Source organism: Heteronotia binoei, chromosome 3 (assembly GCF_032191835.1).
Source record: "Heteronotia binoei isolate CCM8104 ecotype False Entrance Well chromosome 3, APGP_CSIRO_Hbin_v1, whole genome shotgun sequence".
Lineage (NCBI taxonomy): Eukaryota > Metazoa > Chordata > Lepidosauria > Squamata > Gekkonidae > Heteronotia > Heteronotia binoei.
In genome coordinates, this window is record NC_083225.1 from 96,802,535 (window position 1) to 96,822,216 (window position 19,682).

The 19,682-nt window shown below is 42.5% G+C and overlaps 1 protein-coding gene across 5 annotated transcripts in view; it reads left to right on the plus strand.

Annotated features, from left to right (window-relative positions):
• ERG (ETS transcription factor ERG) overlaps positions 1-17,947 on the plus strand; it is a 283,816-nt gene extending 265,869 nt beyond the window's left edge. For all 5 annotated transcript variants that reach the window (XM_060234254.1, XM_060234256.1, XM_060234257.1 and 2 more), the window contains 4 exons: positions 4,735-4,803; positions 8,885-8,941; positions 15,193-15,240; positions 16,100-17,947. In XM_060234254.1, the coding sequence (XP_060090237.1) occupies positions 4,735-4,803; positions 8,885-8,941; positions 15,193-15,240; positions 16,100-16,620 (695 nt within the window). In that variant the 3' untranslated portion in view covers positions 16,621-17,947. The remainder of the gene's footprint in view (positions 1-4,734; positions 4,804-8,884; positions 8,942-15,192; positions 15,241-16,099) is intronic.
• The last annotated feature ends 1,735 nt before the right edge of the window (positions 17,948-19,682 follow it).

The window sequence follows — 19,682 nt, forward strand, 5'->3', positions numbered from 1 at the left end:
CACTCGGAGGAACAACTACAACAGGATATCTTGATAACTCTGGAACTCTTATCAGCCCTAGGGTTACAAGTCAATCACCAGAAGTCCCATCTCACACCAAAGCAGGACATCCAATTTATAGGAGCTCGTCTTTCCACTGTAGACCACAAGGCCTATCTGCCAGCAGACAGAGTTACCAGCATTCAATCTCTGGCCAGCACTATAATATCTCAACCAACCCAGATAGCCTTTACCTTCCAACGCATGCTGGGCTTGATGGCAGCCACAACCTCGGTTCTCTCTCATGCTACACTCCACATGAGGCCCCTACAACTTTGGTTCGTTCGATCATTCCACCCTCAATGTAAATCTCAACGAAGCTTACTAACAGTCCCAAGTCACATTTTGCCACCATTAGAGTGGTGGACAGTACAGAATCACCTCCTCACCGGGATGCCATTCCTAAGACAATCTCCATCAGCCATCGTCACCACGGACGCCTCGAGATGGGGTTGGGGAGCCCATTTCGACACACTTACAGTGCAAGGACAGTGGACAGCATACGAAAAATTCCTCCACATCAACTGCTTGGAGCTCCTAGCCGTCCACAGGGCACTCAAGTCCTTCCTGCTATCACTTCACGGTCGTCACATACAAGTGACATCAGACAATGTGGCGACTGTGTTCTATATCAACCGACAGGGAGGAACCGCATCCACCCATCTCTGCAAAAGAGCTCTAGCTCTTTGGTATTGGAGCATCGCACACAACATACACCTCACAGCGGTACACTTACCAGGGGTCCAGAAAAACCCAAGCGGACACCCTAAGTCGGAAACTCGTCAACGACCACGAGTGGACACTCAAGAGGCCATATCTCCAACCAGTCTTCAGGGAATTTGGAGTCCCCCTCATAGATGTATTTGCCTCTCCAGACAACACTCAATGTGCCCAGTTCTATATGCAAGGACCCCCTTCGATCCAATCTGCAGGGGATGCCTTTCTCCAACAATCGAACGGACCACTACATTTTCTGTTTCCACCCATTCCACTAATAACGACACTTCAAAAGATTCAACTGGACCAAACCAACTGCATACTGGTCACACCATGGTGGCCTCGCCAACCATGGTTCACAACCCTCCTCCTTCTCTCCAACAGTGTATTCCACTGCTTCCCTCAAGCTCGGGATCTCCTGTCACAACAGAATGGCAAGGTCCTACATCACGACTCAGGTCGCCTCCGACTGACCGCATGGCGGATCAGTTTTTAGACTTTCCTGAGGAAGTTAGACACGTCCTATTGAACGCCAGAAAGCCATCGACTAGGAAGTCTTACGCCTTGAAGTGGAAGCGGTTCACTGATTACGCTACTCATCATAAATTTCATCCTGCATCATCTTCGATGTCACAAATTCTATCATACCCCCTTTTCCTCTCCGAATTCGGTCTTACCTATTCGTCGCTGAAAGTCCACCTAGCAGCCATTTCCGCCTTCCATCCGCATATAGAAGGGCGCACAGTGTTCTCACATCCTGCTGCAAAATCGTTTCTTAAGGGGATTCTACATCTCCGGCCACCAATCCGTCAAGTTTACCCTACATGGAGTTTATCCTTAGTCCTAAGCCAACTAATGAAACCTCCCTTTGAGCCAATGGCATCAAACTGGAGAGCCAGTTTGGTGTAATGGTTAAGTGTGCGGACTCTTATCTGGGAGAACCGGGTTTGATTCCCCACTCCTCCACTTGCACCTGCTAGCATGGCCTTGGGTCCGCCATAGCTCTGGCAGAGGTTGTCCTTGAAAGGGCAGCTGCTGTGAGAGCCCTCTCCAGCCCCACCCACCTCACAGGGTGTCTGTGGGGGAGGAAGGTAAAGGAGATTGTGAGCCGCTCTGAGACTCTTCGAAGTGGAGGGCGGGATAGAAATCCAATATCTTCTTATTATTATTATTCCTCTACAGCTTTTATCATGGAAGTGCTAATGGCACTTACATCCGGCAAAAGGGCCAGTGATATATGTGCCTTCCGAGCAGACCCTCCTTACACTGTCTTCCATCATGACAGGGTAGTTTTATGACCTGACCCCACCTTCCTCCCAAAGATTGTGTCACCATTCCATTTACAGAAAACGACCACATTACCATCTTTCTTTCAAAACCCCATTGACAGGAGCCAAAAAGCTCTACACAATCTTGATGTACGTCGAGCCCTTGCTTATTATATAGACAGGACAGGTTCCTTTCGTAAAGATTCGAGACTTTTCGTTCCTTACGGGACTCATAAAAAAGGACAAAGAATCTCTACCCAGAGATTTTCTAAATGGCTGGTGGCTGTCATTGCACTATGCTATCAACTGGCTAAGCAACCTGCCCCAGAACATCTATGAGCCCACTCTACAAGAGCTCTTTCTACGTCTTCTGCCTTCTCCAGAGGCGTACCTATGGAAGACATCTGCGCTGCTGCAGTTTGGTCTTCTACATCTACGTTCGCCACGCACTATGCAATAGATGTCCGTGCACGGTGAGACTCGTCCTTTGGACAGGCTGTACTCTGCTCCATCTTTGATTGAAGCCTGCAGTCTCTCCATCAGTAAGTGCAGTTCCACTGCTATCTGGACGTTATTGACTGACTTGCATGTTTTAACCTCTGAAGTTTCTTTTCAGAACCAGCACCCACCTCCGTGCAGTCCAGCTTACCAGTCACCCATGTGTGGGACTGCACAGAGACCACGAAGAAGATAAACAGGTTGCTTACCTGTAACTTATGATCTTCGAGTGGTCATCTGTGCAGTCACACACGCCCGCCCAGCCATCCCTGCTACTGGCTTCTTAAGTTAATCCACACTTATATTTTTACGACACAGCGGCTTGAAAGAAACTGGGTGGGTGGAGCGCCTTCCCCTCGCTTCAGGCATGCGCAGTAGATGCTGGCTCCCCAGAGTGGGAGGGAACGTGCGCCAAAAATAATGCCTAAGCTAGCTTTGAATTCTCCGAGGTCGGGTTCGTCCCAGCAGGAAAACCCATGTGTGTGACTGCACAGATGACCACTCGAAGATCATAAGTTACAGGTAAGCAACCTGTTTTTACTCCTGATCCTGTAGAGACTCTGCTCCAAGAGTTAACACTGATCTCTGCTGAGCCATCAGGCAGGCACTACATTTTCTCTCTAGAGCTGCCAAGCATTCCCTCCTTCTTCTGCATTCTGCCAGTGAACCCAGTGGTGACTGACACTCTAACCTCTGTGTCATCTCTTTCTTCTCCTGCCAGAATGAGCAGCCTGGCTGTGACTGGAAAGTATACTCACTTCCCAATGCTTCTCTTGCTGGGTCTGCTTTTTGACCCAGCTACTCAGGTGGGTATTCCACCAGCTGAGGACCCAACTCTTTTATTTCCTCATCCTATGAGGTAGCCACTGGCTGGCTCATGGCATTCCCACTCTTTGCTTCCTGTCATTTAACCAGCTTTTAATCTGTAAGAGAACCTGTCCTTTTATCTCATGACTGCTAAGTTTACTCAAGAGTCTTTGGTGATGTACCTTGTCAAAAGCCTTTTGAAAGTCCATGTATATAATGTCTACCAGGTTACCATTGTCTACATGCTTGTTTGCTTTCTCAGAAAACTCCAAAATGTTGGTGAGGTAGGACTTCCCATTGTAGAAGCTATGTTGATTTCCCCTCACCAGGCTTTGTACCTCTATGTGCTTAACAAATCTAATTTGCCTGGGACAGGCATTAGACTGACTGGCCTGTAATTTTCTGGTTCCCTTCTATATTCCCTTTTTAAAAACTGGTCTTAACATTTGCTCCTCTACAGTCTTCTGGTACATTAGCTGAATTTAGTGATAGGTTAGATATACGGGTTAGCAAATCAACGTTAGATATATGGGTTAGCAAATCAACGTTTGGGTTTCTTAGGTGCATCATAATCTGGAGACATAATAAGTCTAAAATAAGTCATCTCTGGTCTTCATCTCAATTAATGTATTTCCAAGTTGATTTTTCAGCATGCCTATGCTTTAAATTTCCCCTTTATTTCTTGGATCTTGTGGAATAGATCTGTTGTTCTTCCTTCTTTGTTGTCCTCTTTTATTTCTCTACAATGTTTATTATAATAAACTTTTTTGTTTCTGTGTGAGTTCCTGAAACACTACATTTAAACTTCTGATTCCATTTGTAACCTTTTATGTTTGCTTGTGTACATTTGCTTTAATTTTGCTTCTTTGGCGATTTTAAGGGTTTCATGAGATATCTATCAAGGCTTTCATTTATTTTGACTACAGAAAAAATCTTTGCATGTCCTTCCTTGATAATATCTCTGGTTTCAACCATAGTGCTTCTGATTCACATTCCCTTGACTTTAGTAATACAAATCTGTTCTTTTAATGATCTTTAGACTCTTCAGGAATGTGCTTTAGGTTGTATTTTGACACTATGAATGTTTTGGTTTCTTCAACTTTATTCTAATTTTTTATATTAACCATTCATGGTGTGTACTACGCAGCTCTTGGTCTTGTTTTAGCAGACAGAATAGAGCTCCTTCATCTTCTGCTGCCAATTATGTAATCTGTATGATTTCTGTATTGGTTATTTGGTTACTTGAAATGTATTCACAATGAACAATTTGTCTTCACAGAATTCTATGAGTTGCTCTCCTGCTTTATTTTGTACTCCTGGCCAGAATTTTCCAGTGATATTTTCTTCTACTTTGTTTCCCACTTTTGCATACATATATATTTGAGATGATTTCTTTTTTGTACAGATATATCATATGAACCAGCCAGGAGGTCAGGCTGGACAAGCCACAGTCATCCTGCCTCTCAGTCAAAAGGTAAAGTATCTTGTACCATAACCAATGTAGAAGAATCTGGCTTTCTTAAACCCATAGTACCCTCTTTTAAGATACTACATAAAGGGCTTCAAAAGACATTACATATATTGACTGGCCTTATTCGATAACTAAAGAAAAGAAAGGTCCCCTGTGCAAACACCAGTCATTTCCGACTCTGGAGTGATGTTGCTTTCACTTTTTCACAGCAGACTTTTTACGTGGTGGTTTGCCATTGCCTTCCCCAGTCTTTTACACTTTCCCACCAGCAAGCTGGGTACTCATTTTACCAACCTCGGAAGGATGGAAGGCTGTGTCAACCTTGGGCCGGCTACCTGAATCCAGCTTCCACCAGAATCGAATTCAGGTCATAAGAACATAAGAGAAGCCATGTTGGATCAGGCCAACGGCCCATCAAGTCCAACACTCTGTGTCACACAGTGGCAAAAAAATTTTTATATACACACATACACTGTGGCTAATAGCCACTGATGGACCTGTGCTCCATATTTTTATCTAAACCCCTCTTGAAGGTGGCTATACTTGTGGCCGTCACCACCTCCTGTGGCAGTGAATTCCACATGTTAATCACCCTTTGGGTAAAGAAGTACTTCCTTTTATCCGTTTTAACCTTTCTGCTCAGCAATTTCATCGAATGCCCACGAGTTCTTGTATTGTGAGAAAGGGAGAAAAGTACTTCTTTCTCTACTTTCTCCATCCCATGCATTATCTTGTAAACCTCTATCATGTCACCCCGCAGTCGACGTTTCTCCAAGCTAAAGAGTCCCAAGCGTTTCAACCTTTCTTCATAGGGAAAGTGCTCCAGCCCTTTAATCATTCTAGTTGCCCTTCTCTGGACTTTCTCCAATGCTATAATATCCTTTTTGAGGTGCGGTGACCAGAACTGCACACAGTACTCCAAATGAGACCGCACCATCGATTTATACAGGGGCATTATGATACTGGCTGATTTGTTTTCAATCCCCTTCCTAATAATTCCCAGCATGGCGTTGGCCTTTTTTATTGCAGACGCACACTGTCTTGACATTTTCAGTGAGTTATCTACCACGACCCCAAGATCTCTCTCTTGGTCACTCTCTGCCAGTTCACACCCCATCAACTTGTATTTGTAGCTGGGATTCTTGGCCCCAATGTGCATTACTTTGCACTTGGCCACATTGAACCGCATCTGCCACGTTGACGCCCACTCACCCAGCCTCAACAGATCCCTTTGGAGTTCCTCACAATCCTCTCTGGTTCTCACCACCCTGAACAATTTAGTGTCATCTGCAAACTTGGCCACTTCACTGCTCACTCCCAACTCTAAATCATTTATGAACAAGTTAAAGAGCATGGGACCCAGTACCGAGCCCTGCGGCACCCCACTGCTTACCGTCCTCCACTGCGAAGACTGCCCATTTATACTGACTCTCTGCTTCCTATTACTAAGCCAGTTTTTGATCCACAAGAGGACCTGTCCTTTTACTCCATGACTCTCAAGTTTTCTAAGGAGCCTTTGATGAGGAACTTTATCAAAAGCTTTCTGGAAGTCAAGGTAAACAACTTCTATCGGGTCTCCTTTGTCCACATGTTTGTTCACCCCCTCAAAGAAATGTAACAGGTTAGTGAGGCAAGATCTTCCCTTGCAGAACCCATGCTGAGTCTTCCTCAATAACCCGGGTTCATCAATGTGCCTACTCATTCTGTCCTTGATAATGGTTTCTACCAACTTTCCCGGTATTGAAGTCAGACTGACTGGCCTGTAATTTCCCGGATCTCCTCTGGAACCTTTTTTAAAGATGGGGGTGACATTTGCTACCTTCCAGTCCTCAGGAACGGAGGCAGATTTCAATGAAAGATTACAGATTTTTGTTAGAAGATCCACAAGTTCAACTTTGAGTTCTTTCAGAACTCTCGGATGTATGCCATCCGGTCGTGAGCAGAGAGTTCAGATCACAGTACTGCAGTACTGCTGCTTTACCACTCTGCGCCACGGGGCTGCTATAATCAATAATTAAACATGTATATAAATTATTTGAATTTTGTAATTAGCATAGCTGTGCTGCTATGGCTCAGTTCAAACAAAATGAATAAATCAGATTTGTTCATGATGGTCACAGACCTAGTTAATTGTTGAACTACAGTGGTAGAGAAAGTATATCAGCTTGCATATATCAATGGTGCATATAAACTCCTGAGACTGTGTCACTGGTGACCTAACTAATCCTGACCATGCTGTTAGAAACTTGTGTGAAACTGGTTCCAGTAACATCTACATTTAAAGAGACTAGAAAGTAAAATTCATGAACAGAACAGTTTCTGCCACAAACTCCCTGAGCACATTCAACAAAAACTGTTGTTGTACTGTCTGAGTTCATGCAAGATATATCTTTTTAGGAGATTTGCAAAGGTGTGGCATTGGCAACTGCCTCTCCTTTCATATCCCGGTATGCTATTAATATCTAGGCACATAACAGGATGCATTTGGCCAGCCTGTATTTAATGCTATTTTCTCTTAAATGTAACTGCAACTTCTCTCTCGGCTTGACTTCGCGAACGAAGATTCAAGAAGGGTGCAGCAGTCCACGTCTGCTGCAGGCTCGCTGGTGGCTGACAAGACCAATGCAGGACAGGCAGATCCGGCCACAGTGGCTGCAGGGAAAAGCCTGATCTGGGGTTGGTGCTGTAGCAGTGCGATTCTTCCTCAATCTCCTTTTGTCCTCAAGACCAGCTATGCGTGCGTTCTCAAAGGAAGAGACAGCCTGGTGGATGGTGTGCCTCCATGCTTTGCGATCTGAGGCTAGGTCAGACCACTGGTGATGGTTGATGCGACAGGTGCCAAGGGATTTCTTCAAGAAGTCCTTGTACCTCTTCTTTGGTGCCCCTCTATTTCGATGGCCGGTGGAAAGTTCGCCATACAGAGCAATCTTGGGAAGGCGGTGGTTTTCCATCCTAGAAATATGCCCTGCCCAGCGCAGCTGCGTCTTCAACAGCAGTGCTTCAATGCTTGTAACCTCCGCCCTCTTGAGGACTTCAGTGTTGGTCACAAAGTCACTGCAGTGGATGTTGAGGATGGTGCGAAGGCAGCGCTGATGAAAGCGCTCAAGGAGTCGCAGGTGATGACGGTATAAAACCCACGATTCGGAGCCGTAGATGAGGGTTGTCATCACAACCGCTTTGTAAACATTGATCTTTGTGCCTTCTTTCAGATACTTGTTGCTCCACACTCTTTTGTGCAGTTGGCCAAATGCACGGTTTGCCTTTGCCAGCCTGTTGTCAATCTACTTGTCGATCTTGGCATCTGAGGAGATGATGCACCCTAGGTAGCTGAACTGCTGGACTGTCTTCAGAACTGATTCGCCCACAGTGATGCAGGGAGGGTGATAATCTTCCTGGGGTGCAGGCTGGTGGAGAACTTCTGTCTTCTTCAGACTAACTTCTAGGCCGAATAGCTTGGCAGCCTCTGCAAAGCAGGATGTCATATGCTGCAGAGCTGATACCGAGTGGGAGACTGCAACTTGCTAATGCTGTATATGTAGGACTGCATAAAGACCACACAGAAGTAAAACAAATTGCTTACTTGTAGAATCATAGAGTTGGAAGGGATCTCCAGGGTTATCTAGTCCAACCCCCTGCACAATGCAGAAAACTCACAAACACCTCCCCCTAAATTCACAGGATCTTCATTGCTGGTTGTAATGGTTGTTGCTGGTTCATTGTAGTTGGTGTTCTTGAAGTGATTATTCATGAACTTAAGCAAGCTGTTCTGCGCTGCTACTGCTGTTTTTTTCATTGAAGAAGCTGCTACATGGAGCAGTCTAAGAGGCTCTCCCTTCAGGGCATCTGCAAAGCATCAAAATTCTCCTACAGGGAAGCCAAATCTCAACTTGTTAAGGCACCCATATTTGGATGCCACTACATTAGTTGGTGTGTCACGAGAGGGAAATGGTAGGTAGTTTTGTTTTAATATTTAAATCAGCCTAAGGATGTTTCTCTTACCTTATTTAAAGGGTGCATATGTCACTTCCTAATGCAGATAACTTCTAACATGTGATTTCAACTGCATTCATTTTTGTTCTTTTAGCTGCCCAAGCATCATCTTCAACAGTACCCCAAACAGAAGACCAACGTCCTCAATTAGGTGTGTCTGTGCTTAATATCACTCTACTATATCCGTTATGGGCAAGCAGAAATTTTCATTAATCTTTCAATAATTTGACCAGATTTGGACAGTTAGCAGAGAAGTTATCACAAATGTCAGTGGTCCCTGGATTACTTTCCTGCATCAAAACTTTTTTTTTTACATATCACTGTGATTTGGTTTCACAAAGAGGAAGACTTGGCATTCAAATGTCAATGATCAGCCAGCTCCAAAGTCCTAGGACAAGGAAGAATGAAACCCAAAGACTGATGCAATCCCATAACATACATATGTGAGCTGTGTTCCCTTGCTGGAGCTTGTATGCTCTGGTAATATGCCAGCTTCAGAGTCTCCTAGCCTCTATTGAGGTAGTGGAGATGAACACAGATGTAGAGCACCTGTCTTGGGCTTCCCATTTCATTTTAATGTTGTAATGGTCCCAGCAAAGAGAGGCAGCCCTAAAGAGGATAGGATTATCAGTGTTCCAGTCCTTCGTTACCATGCACTCAGCTCCATCCATTTCTCCATTTTATATCATTATAGCTACAATGGCTTAGCAGTTGTACTGACAAATGTTGCAACATCACTGTGAAAGTATGATTTAATTTACCATCAAAACCTGAGCTTATGTCAGGAAAAAAGGATTTAGTTGCCAATTAGTTTTCATTCAGATGACAAAAGTGAAGGATAGAGTTGTACTATGCCTGCTATTTTCATTCTGGTATTGTTCTCAATTGATATAATAATTATTGTTTTTGCAAATATGAGTGTGTTTGTATGTGCATGATGGCATCTGATTAGTTTTTTTGCCTACTGCCAGTTTTAAAGTATTGATTTTAACTAGTGGTTTTTATGTATTTTATTATTATTTATATTGTAAACTGTCTTGAGTTCCTGTAAGATAGAATGGTAGCTAGTAAGTGTTTTAAATAAACTATATCTTTATAAACACATAAACAAAGTGGGAAACCAACAAAGACTTGGGGGCACCTTATTTTCCTTCTATCTACTTCCCCATAATTTTGTTTCCCTTCCCTGGCAGCCCACATAGCTTCTTCCCTTTTCCTGTTTCCTTCCTTTTCTTTTTCCCATGCACCAGCCAAACCTATCTTTATCAGCTCCACTGTCTTCAGCTTTTCCTTCTTTCCTCCCATTTATTTATTTATTTATTTATTTATATTAAGATTTATACCCCGCCCTTCTCACCTAAGTGTCTCAGGGCGGCTTACAACATGATAAATTAGACAACTTCAGATTGAAACATTTAAAATACAATTAAACTATAGGTTAATAAAAACATGATAAAATAGGATAATTAAAACCGGCGGCCTATAAATACATTTTGTTCCATCCAGGATGTTTTCATTGTCAGTTAATGTCATAGGCCTGCCGGAAGAGGACTGTCTTACAGGCCCTGCGGAATTGCCCTAGATCCCGCAGGGCCCGTACCTCTTCCGGCAGCTGGTTCCACCAGTAAGGTGCCGTTGTTGAGAAGGCCCGGTCCCTGGTGGATTTTAGACGGGCCTCCTTTGGCCCGGGGACTACCAACAGGTTTTGTGAGCCTGAGCGTAGTACTCTCTGGGGAACATTGGCAGTCTCTCCCTGGGAAGAGTCTGGCCTAGTTGTGTAGTAGCTACTGCTGTTCCAGGGCTACTGCATGGTGGCTGGTGCTGTGCCTGGGTAGTGAGAGCCTGGTGGTAACCACTGGGCCTGTCCTCAGTAGTCCTCCTCCATCAGGGTACATAACAAGGTAGTGGGACAGGATTATTTCCAGGGCAGTTTTGGTCCTCAAGTCTCCCCTTCTTCAGTTTGATGCAATGGTTAAGAGCCCAAACTCTAGTCTGGGAGAACTGAGTTTGATTCTCCATTCTTCCACATGCAGCTGCTGGTGTGACCTTGGGTCAGCCATAGGTTCTCAGCAGAGCTCTCAAAAGCTGTTGTCTGAGAGCTCTCTCAGCCCCACCTATTTCACAGGGTGTCTGTTGTGGGAAAAGGAAGGAAAAGGAGTTTGTAAGCTACTTTGAGACTCTGAGCAAAGGGTGGGGTATAAATCCAATTTCTTCCCCCTCATCATCATCATGGATTAGCTTTATAGAAACCAAGATTTGGAAGGAATAGCAATATTATTGTGGTTGCCTAGTAACATCCAGAGTAGCAACTGTGAACTCAGTGGCATTCTTCTCTTAAAGCTGCACGCATTGTTTTTATTGTTTTGTGGAGGCTGCATCCACTGTTTTATTTATTTATTTTAGATTTCAAGCTTTAGACTTCCTATAGGGTTGTCGTCAGTCAGTCAGTCATTCCTTATTATGGTCATTTGACCAGTCACGTAACACATTTACACATTAAAAAAATCAAGACATAAATAACCAGATAAAACAATTTAAAATTAAGATCTAATTACAATATAGTTTCCAAGACCTGAATAGAACAGAATCTGGCTACTTGATGAGTAATCTTAGAATTCTTATCTGACCAAAGACAATCAAGTGTAACTTCTTCAGTGAAATCAGAGATTTTATCAAACAATGGAATGATAATCTTGTCATGTGCTTCCTTATAAAATGGCCAGCTAAAAAAATGTGCTCTATGGTTTCAGCCTCTCTTAGCAGACAGGAGCAGAGCCTTTCCAGGTAGGGAGTCTTGTTGTATCTGCCAATACTGTGAAGGAAGGGCCAGGCACCTTGCTGGGGTAAACGACTTTCTGAATCTACTTATTTCTAAAAATGTTAAATAAGCTGCCGGCTTCACAATATTTCAACAGTTTGACCACACATAAACATTTTGTAGACTGGCAATGTCAGTTTGGCATTCTGTGTCCTCAATCCTCTTTTTAACTAATCTGTTTGCCTGATCGTAGCCACAGGACAGGAGAGCATGAGGAGAGAAACCAATTTTGATAATATCGTTCTGGACAGACTTAAGGCAATTAGATTGAAATTTGTCTCTGATTATAAGTGGAAATAAATTTTGGAGATTAACATGTCTCTTAACCACATATGGACAGCAAACATACCCATGTTTCAGTTCTAATACTGCCTGTCTCCAGTCTTAACCTTGCACTGGGCACACACTTGAGTACCTATAGAATTGTTCTTAAAAACTTAGATTGCACTCTTTCTTGGGGGGGGGGGGGCAAAATACAAGCTTGGTGGCCCTACAAATGTCCCATACAGTAATTGGGCCAGCATTTTAACCCTAAATAGGGTTGTAGAGAAATCAACCCTATCTCTCCCTAGCTGCAATTTGAAGCTCTGTTAATCCACAATCCGTGGTCCAGTTCAGAATACAGAAATTTATATTCATTCGTAATTTATATATATATAAATTATGAATGAATACCACAGAGTGGTAAAGCTGCAGTACTGTAGTCGGAGCCCTCTGCTCTCAACCTGAGTTCGATCCCAGCAGAAGCTGGTTCAGGTAGCCAGCTCAAGGTTGACTCAGCCTTCCATCCTTTTGAGGTTGGTAAAATGAGTACCCAGCTTGCTGGGGGGAAAGTGCAGATGACTGGGGAAGGTGATGGCAAACCACCCTGTAAAAAGTCTGCCATGAAACCGTTGTGAAAGCAACGTCACCCCAGAGTTGAAGAATGACTGGTGCTTGCACAGGGGACTACCTTTATATATATAACATGGCACCATCTGCAGATATTTAAATCTGTGGGTTGGAGCCTCATTGAGAGAAGGATGTTTTCTCCAAATTTAGAGGACTCCCCAGCTTTGCAGAAAAATTCTGAATCTCAAACAACTGCGTGGGTGTGGAACCACTGTAGGCAAGCAGGGGAGGAGAAGCAGTAGCCTCCTCCAGCAGTTGCAAACCCACATCCCTCCCCTGTGAAGGTGGCTGCATCCCATATGTTGCGAGCCCATTTCCCTCTGTCACTAAGGCACTGGAGCCAGACAGGTTGGTAAGAAAGAGCAGCAGCATCTGACACTGCCCCCCATATCATGCCCCTTTGCTACCAGATTTGCTAGAGCGGCAGCTGCTGTCACTGCCACAGCATAAGACACATAGCTGACTGGCTGTGTGGGGCCATTCACAATGAGAAAGGGAACAGCTAGGCAGGCAGAGAGAAAGGAAGAAGGCTGCCAAGGCAGGCAGGAGGAGCTGTGGGGAGGAGGCAAAGAAGCTAAATTTCTCCTGATTAGTCTTGCAGATTCCCTCTTGACAATGCATATCAGTATGCCCCCCCCCCCGTGACTATTTAAATCGAGAGACTGAAGCTATGAACAGAGAAGACAATGTTTAAACAAATCTGAAAACCCCTGGATTGCAGACAAATATTAACAGTCTAAAAATAATAATTATAATTGTGGGATTAAACCAGTTAAAATAAGAAAAGCAAAGCCTGTACTTTTGAGAAATGAATGCCCTCCAAGATTTCAGTGGCCATTATGGAGGATGCTATGCAATCACAACAGTATTTGTTGTTGTTCAGTCGCACAGTTGAGTCTGACTCTTTGCGACCCCATGGACCAAGTCACGACAGGCCTTCCTGTCTTCCACCATCCTCCAAAGTCTGCTCAAATTTGTGTTAGTTACATCAGTAATGCTGTCCAACCATCTCATCTTTTGCCCTCCCCTCTTCTTTTGCCTTCTGTCTTTTCTAGCATCAGGTTCTTCTCCAGTGAGTGCTCCCTTCTCATTTGGTGGCCAAAGTATTTGAGCTTCAGCTTCAGCATTTGACCTTCCAGGGAACAGTCAGGGTTGTTTTCCCTTAGGACTTCAAAACTTGATTTCTCTCTGTAAAAGGCAGAGAGAGGAGCAGAGCCTTTTCTGGGGCCATTTTTGCTTCCCAGTCCACTCTTGCTCCCCCCCTCTTGCCCTGGTCCAGCAGGGCAACTTTCCCCACATGATTTGCATAACACAACCAAGTGCAGCAGTGGCTTCCAAATAACTTGATGCCACCCAACCCACCTGAGCCCAGCATAGTGCTGCCAGTCCTCAGGTGGGAGCAGGGGATCCCTCAATTTCATGGACTCCTGCTCACCGCTGGCCAGCAGGGAAGCACCACCCCCAACAGCCACGAACCATGCGATGTCCCTAGCATGATATCACTTCTGCATGACATCATCACATCAAGGATGTCACACATGGTGATGTCACCTGCCTCCATTCCCGGAAAGTTCCATCCTATTCCCCGTCAGCGAGCAGGTAAGACCTGGCAACCCTAGCCCAGCGATAGCGTCTACACAACTTGCGCAGCTTGGCTGGCCACCACATGAATTACTTAAGCACCTGCTTTTCCCAGAGCCAGATTTGGCCAGACTTTTTTCCAGAGAGGCTCTTAGGGGACAGAAAGAGGAAAATCTGAGAGTCAATGTTGTGTAGCAGCTAGATTGTCAGAACAGGATCTGGAAGACCCAGGTTCAAATCCTCACTTTGCCATGGAAGTTTGCTGGATGGCCTTGGGCCAATCACTATCTCTTAGCCTAATCTACCTCACAGTGTTGTTGTGTGAATAAAATGGAGGAGAGAACAATTTAAGCACTTTAGGTCTCCATGGAAGAAGGTGGAGTATAAGTGAAGTAAAATTGAAAGACTGCAGAAGCAGATAAAAGGTAGGTTGGTTGATGAAGGGGAGCAGGAAGCAGGGAAAAGAGAGAGGACATAGGGGAAGAGGGACACAGAAATGATGAGACCTCCACAGGGGCTCGCTGGTGCCTATGTGTGTCTGCTGAATTAATGTATGATATTCTAATATTACACATAATATTAGTGTATAACCTGTGTTTTAATGTACATACTCATAAAAGGGATATTGGCTGTTTATCTCATTACATATATTAAACCCATCTTCCACTATATTTTATTGTATTTTTTTCCTAATGGCAAACTAGAATGATGTATATATTTATGTTACATGTTAAAAGGTAAATTAGCTGGACAGGAAAAACTTCTAGGAAAGAAATGCCCTCATTTTGACCCAGGTTTATTAGCAATAGAATAATTAACAAGCATTTCTCACATTCTGACATGTTACTGTTTTATGGTTTCCCACACTAATGCAACCCAGATCAAAGGTTTTCTGAATTTGTTAATTTTACTATTCTGCTATTGGATTTTAACTTTGTACCACTTTGCATTCCAAACCCCACCAGCTCTATGTGGCTCTGCTTACTGTATCTCATTCCTTGTCTGAAGAAGTGCGCATGCACACGGAAGTTTACATTCTGAATAAAACTAAGTTGGTCTTAAAGGTGCAATCGACCCCTATTTTGTTCATAAACCTGTCTTTCTTTTTGTAGACCCCTACCAAATACTTGGCCCAACCAGCAGCTGTCTTGCAAATCCAGGTATGAAGAAGTATTTCTGCTTTAGATTTCTAGCTATAAATTTCACAGGGAAAAGCTGATGAGCATATACTGCTGACTCAGGACAAGAGTGATGGAAGTACATATTCTTGTGTTCTCATGAAGTCTGTCTCACAATATTTTGTCATTATTCATTAACGAAATGCAAACAAAGTAAACTAGAAAACTCAGTTATCTATGAAAATAATGGAACATGACCCTCCCCACATGCACATAGTTACAAAAGAAAATTTCTACATGGAACTGTGGCAGCTTATTTTTGGAAAAAAAGCAAACTATAATGCCCTTGAGCTCATGAAATAACATAGCATGGCTCTGTGGCACTATACTTAGTTAAGCTTGATTAGTTAAAATCAGTTCCAGTTTCTGTCACATAACATATAACTGTTTCCTCTCCCAAACAACCTGCCTATACCCTGTGAGTCATGATTAAATGTATGGTTTTGCTTAGTGGAGTCCAATTAATTTTTAATAAAAACATGCATAACAATTTTGGGACTAGGTAGGTGATGATGAGATTTAGATAATCTCTGGAATATGGTCAAAACATAAAGAACATAGTTGTTACTTCAGTAAAATTATTCTTTGTCCCAAAATACTATTGTGAAATTATTTAGTAAATTTTTCAGTAGGAATCAAAACCTATAGTACAAGAAGAAGCTCAAGAAAATTGTACCCATTTCTAGTATTTCTGAGACAGTACACCTACAGGATATAAACTGATATAGACAGATAGTTCTTCACGTTTTTCCAAATAGGGGTCTGGCCTTGCTAACAATTCAAAGCTGCAAATGGTTAGCTATTTTTCTGCTAATTTTTCTTCCTTTTTTTATGTCCACAGGGAGTGGGCAGATACAGCTGTGGCAGTTCCTGTTGGAGCTCTTGTCAGATAGTTCCAACTCTAATTGTATCACCTGGGAGGGCACCAACGGAGAGTTCAAGATGACTGACCCTGATGAAGTAGCTCGGCGCTGGGGAGAAAGGAAAAGTAAACCCAACATGAACTATGATAAGCTCAGCCGTGCTCTCCGTTACTATTATGACAAAAATATTATGACTAAAGTCCATGGTAAGCGTTACGCCTATAAGTTTGACTTCCATGGAATTGCTCAAGCTCTCCAGCCCCATCCTCCAGAATCATCCATGTACAAATATCCCTCAGACCTGCCTTACATGAGTTCCTATCATGCACATCCCCAGAAAATGAACTTTGTAGCTCCCCATGCTTCTGCTCTGCCTGTCACTTCCTCCAATTTTTTTGCTGGGCCCACTCCATACTGGAATTCACCAACTGGAAGTATCTACCCTAATAGTAGGCTTCCAGCCACGCACATGCCTTCCCATCTTGGCACTTACTACTAAAGGAAGAAAAATATTTTAAAAGGAGATTTCTCCATGGAATACAATGAATTGTTTTGGAGAACATGAACAAAAAGTGCCTAAAAGACATAACAAGGTTGACTGGGAACAAAATATGTCAGTTTTTTTGCTACTATGTAAAGAATGTTGACATTGAGTCAATGGATGAGACACAATGAAATACTGTTCTAGGTAAAACTATGTAATGAGAAAGCTGGGGGCAGAAAAAGTTTATAAGCTTTTGTATCACGTTTGGTATCATGCTAATGCAAACTGGACTCTATTGCAGCAATATAAGGATAATTCTATTATGACCTAGGATACATTATGTGAACATATAAATTTATATATAAAAAACCCTCTGTATTTTTCATCAAAAATGCAGAACAGTGTCATACATATCTGTCTAGAGCAGGACCTGATTTTTTTAATGCAACTTTTATTTGGGATGAATTTAATACATTCCATTACGAAGAAGGGATCGGCTATTTCAAACTGTGAAGACAATGCAAGCTTTAAGATTCCTTGACAGTGTTAAAGAGCTCTGAGCCAAACATTGGGACTGAGAATGTGCTGAAGGGCAAGTGTGTGTTTGTTGGCTAAGGGGTGAACCCAAGTGGAGGTTCTCCTGAGTAAGCCCTGCTAAAATGAAAGGGGACTGCGCAAGAGCGCTATTGTAGCCCTGTGTCTGATACGTGAAGTAGAAAGGGGTAAGGTGATAAGAATGAAGGAGACATTTTCTCTGGAAATATAGGAACTGAAAACTGGACAGTTTGAAGAATTACTTGTTTGGACTTGAGTACCATTGTGTTCAGTATTATGCCATCTCCAGTGTTATCAAAGACTTGATTTTTTTAAAGTCAAAAAAGAAGGAAGCAATAGTATCAGAGTATGCATTTCTTTATAAAAATGTAAAACTGGAATTGTTTTATATTTAAAAGTAACATTTAGGACCTCATCTTAAGGGAATTTGTTTTCTACTGATAGAAGGAAAGAGACAGTCCTCAGTTGCCAGAGACTGAAATCATATAGATATTTTTGTTAGGCAGTGCCCTTTTTTTCTGAGTCGCGAACGCTGTGCGTTTGTCAGAATGAAATATACAAGTCAATGTTATTTTTTCTTTTTATATAATAATTATATAACTTATGCATTTATACACTACGAGTTGATCTCGGCCAGCCAAAGACACAGAAAGGGACAATCAGAAATATTGTGGCCTTGAATTTTAACTCTGTATGCTTCATGTTTACATTATGAACTTAACTAGTACTTAGAAAGCAGAATGTATGTAATAAAATAAGCTTGGCCTAGCGTGGCAATTCCAATTGACACTGTAGTCTGCATTTTCATCTCTTGTGACACTGATGTTAACCAAGTTGTGTTCCAAAGTGTAATTTCTTTTTAAACGTTGTCTTCAGAAGTGTTTATGACAGCTCTAATTAACTGGAGAACCAGTTTGGTGTAGTGGCTAAGAGCGGCAGACTCTAATCTGGAGATTTGATTCCCCACTCCATCACATGCAGCTGCTCTGTGACCTTGGGTCAGTCACAATTCTCCCAGAACTGTTCTCTCAAGAGCAGTTCTCTCAGAACTCTCTCAGTCCCATCTACCTCCCAGGGTGTCTGTTGTGGAGAGAGTAAGGGAAGGAGATTGTAAGCCACTCTGAGAGAAAGGCAGGATATAAATCCAATCTTTCTTCTTTCCTTCTTCTTCTGCTGCTGCTGCTTCTTTTACTACTGGACATTCCCTTAGAAAGTAGACTTAGAAGAGATAGAGGAGGTATGGCTACTAGCAATTACATGTCTCCTCCTTTCATGGTTAACATCTAGAAAAACAAAATGTGTGATGTGATATCATTACTTCCTGAGTTTTCCCACACCTGTGTCAGTTCATTGACTGTGTCTAGCTGGAGCAGGGAAACTCTCAACATGATGATGCCTTGCTAGACGTTAACAGGGGAGAAAGGAGTGCCAAATGCAAGCCTGCTACTTTTGACAGCTGCCATGCATGTTGTTTATGTCTTCTTCCACTTTAAAGAACCACAACTAATATAATTTTAAATCTATATTCTACACCATTCACTACCAGTTTTCATCTCCCTAGTTTCACTAACCTATTTTCCCACTCTGTTCTTTTTCTCAGATCCACTCTCTCTCTCATATACATGTCTAGGCCATATCTTGGTAAAAAGAAACCATGAAAATACAGCCTGAAGATATAAAACATAAAGCACAAAACAGATGGCTCAGAGTCTGTTAATTAATTGTGCTTTCCTTTGCTTTGAATCTAAACATGAGCAATATTCAATTATCCTCAAACTTGCTACAAGTATACACTGCATTATTATTTAATAGTTATCGAAGAAATTCAGTGATTTTTATTTTTATAACTGAGCAAGCAGCAACCTCTATCAACATGTTTTATTTTCACTTGCAGGGTCATCATCAAAGCATATATTGAAATAAATGTTGTTAGTCTTTGAGGTGCTGGTGGACTTCTAAACTCATTTACCTTCAGTGGCCTTAGAAGGCTGTGACTCAGTTCTGGATGGCACTATTAGACACTTGTGAATGATGTATAGCTGTGAAATCCCATGCAATTAAATCTTGATGTGATACTGCCTGTTTTGCTCACCTGTTAACTCTAACATTTATCGGGACTATTTCAGATTTTTAAATTTTTCACATATACATTTCATGTTCTTCCTAGATTATCATGTTTTGCACATTTGCTAAGAAATGAATAAGGATTAACTGGCTTTTCACCAAGGAAAGACTGTAAAGGAAGGCAACCACTGATACTCATTCAGAATATGTTTGCCAAAAATAAAAGTGCTTTATATTGCCAACCATTTAGATTGAACTCTAATTAGATTTAAACAGTGTTTTACACTGTCTGCACAAGAGAAACTTTGCTAAATTGAAGAGCTAGTTATTTCAGTTTAGTAATGTTGATTATCATAGATGAGATGCAAACCTTGCACAATTTGCAAGAAAGTAGACCCGCCTTTTGTTTGACTTTCATAAGCAACTGAGCCTTTTGACAATCAACCTTAACTTGGAAA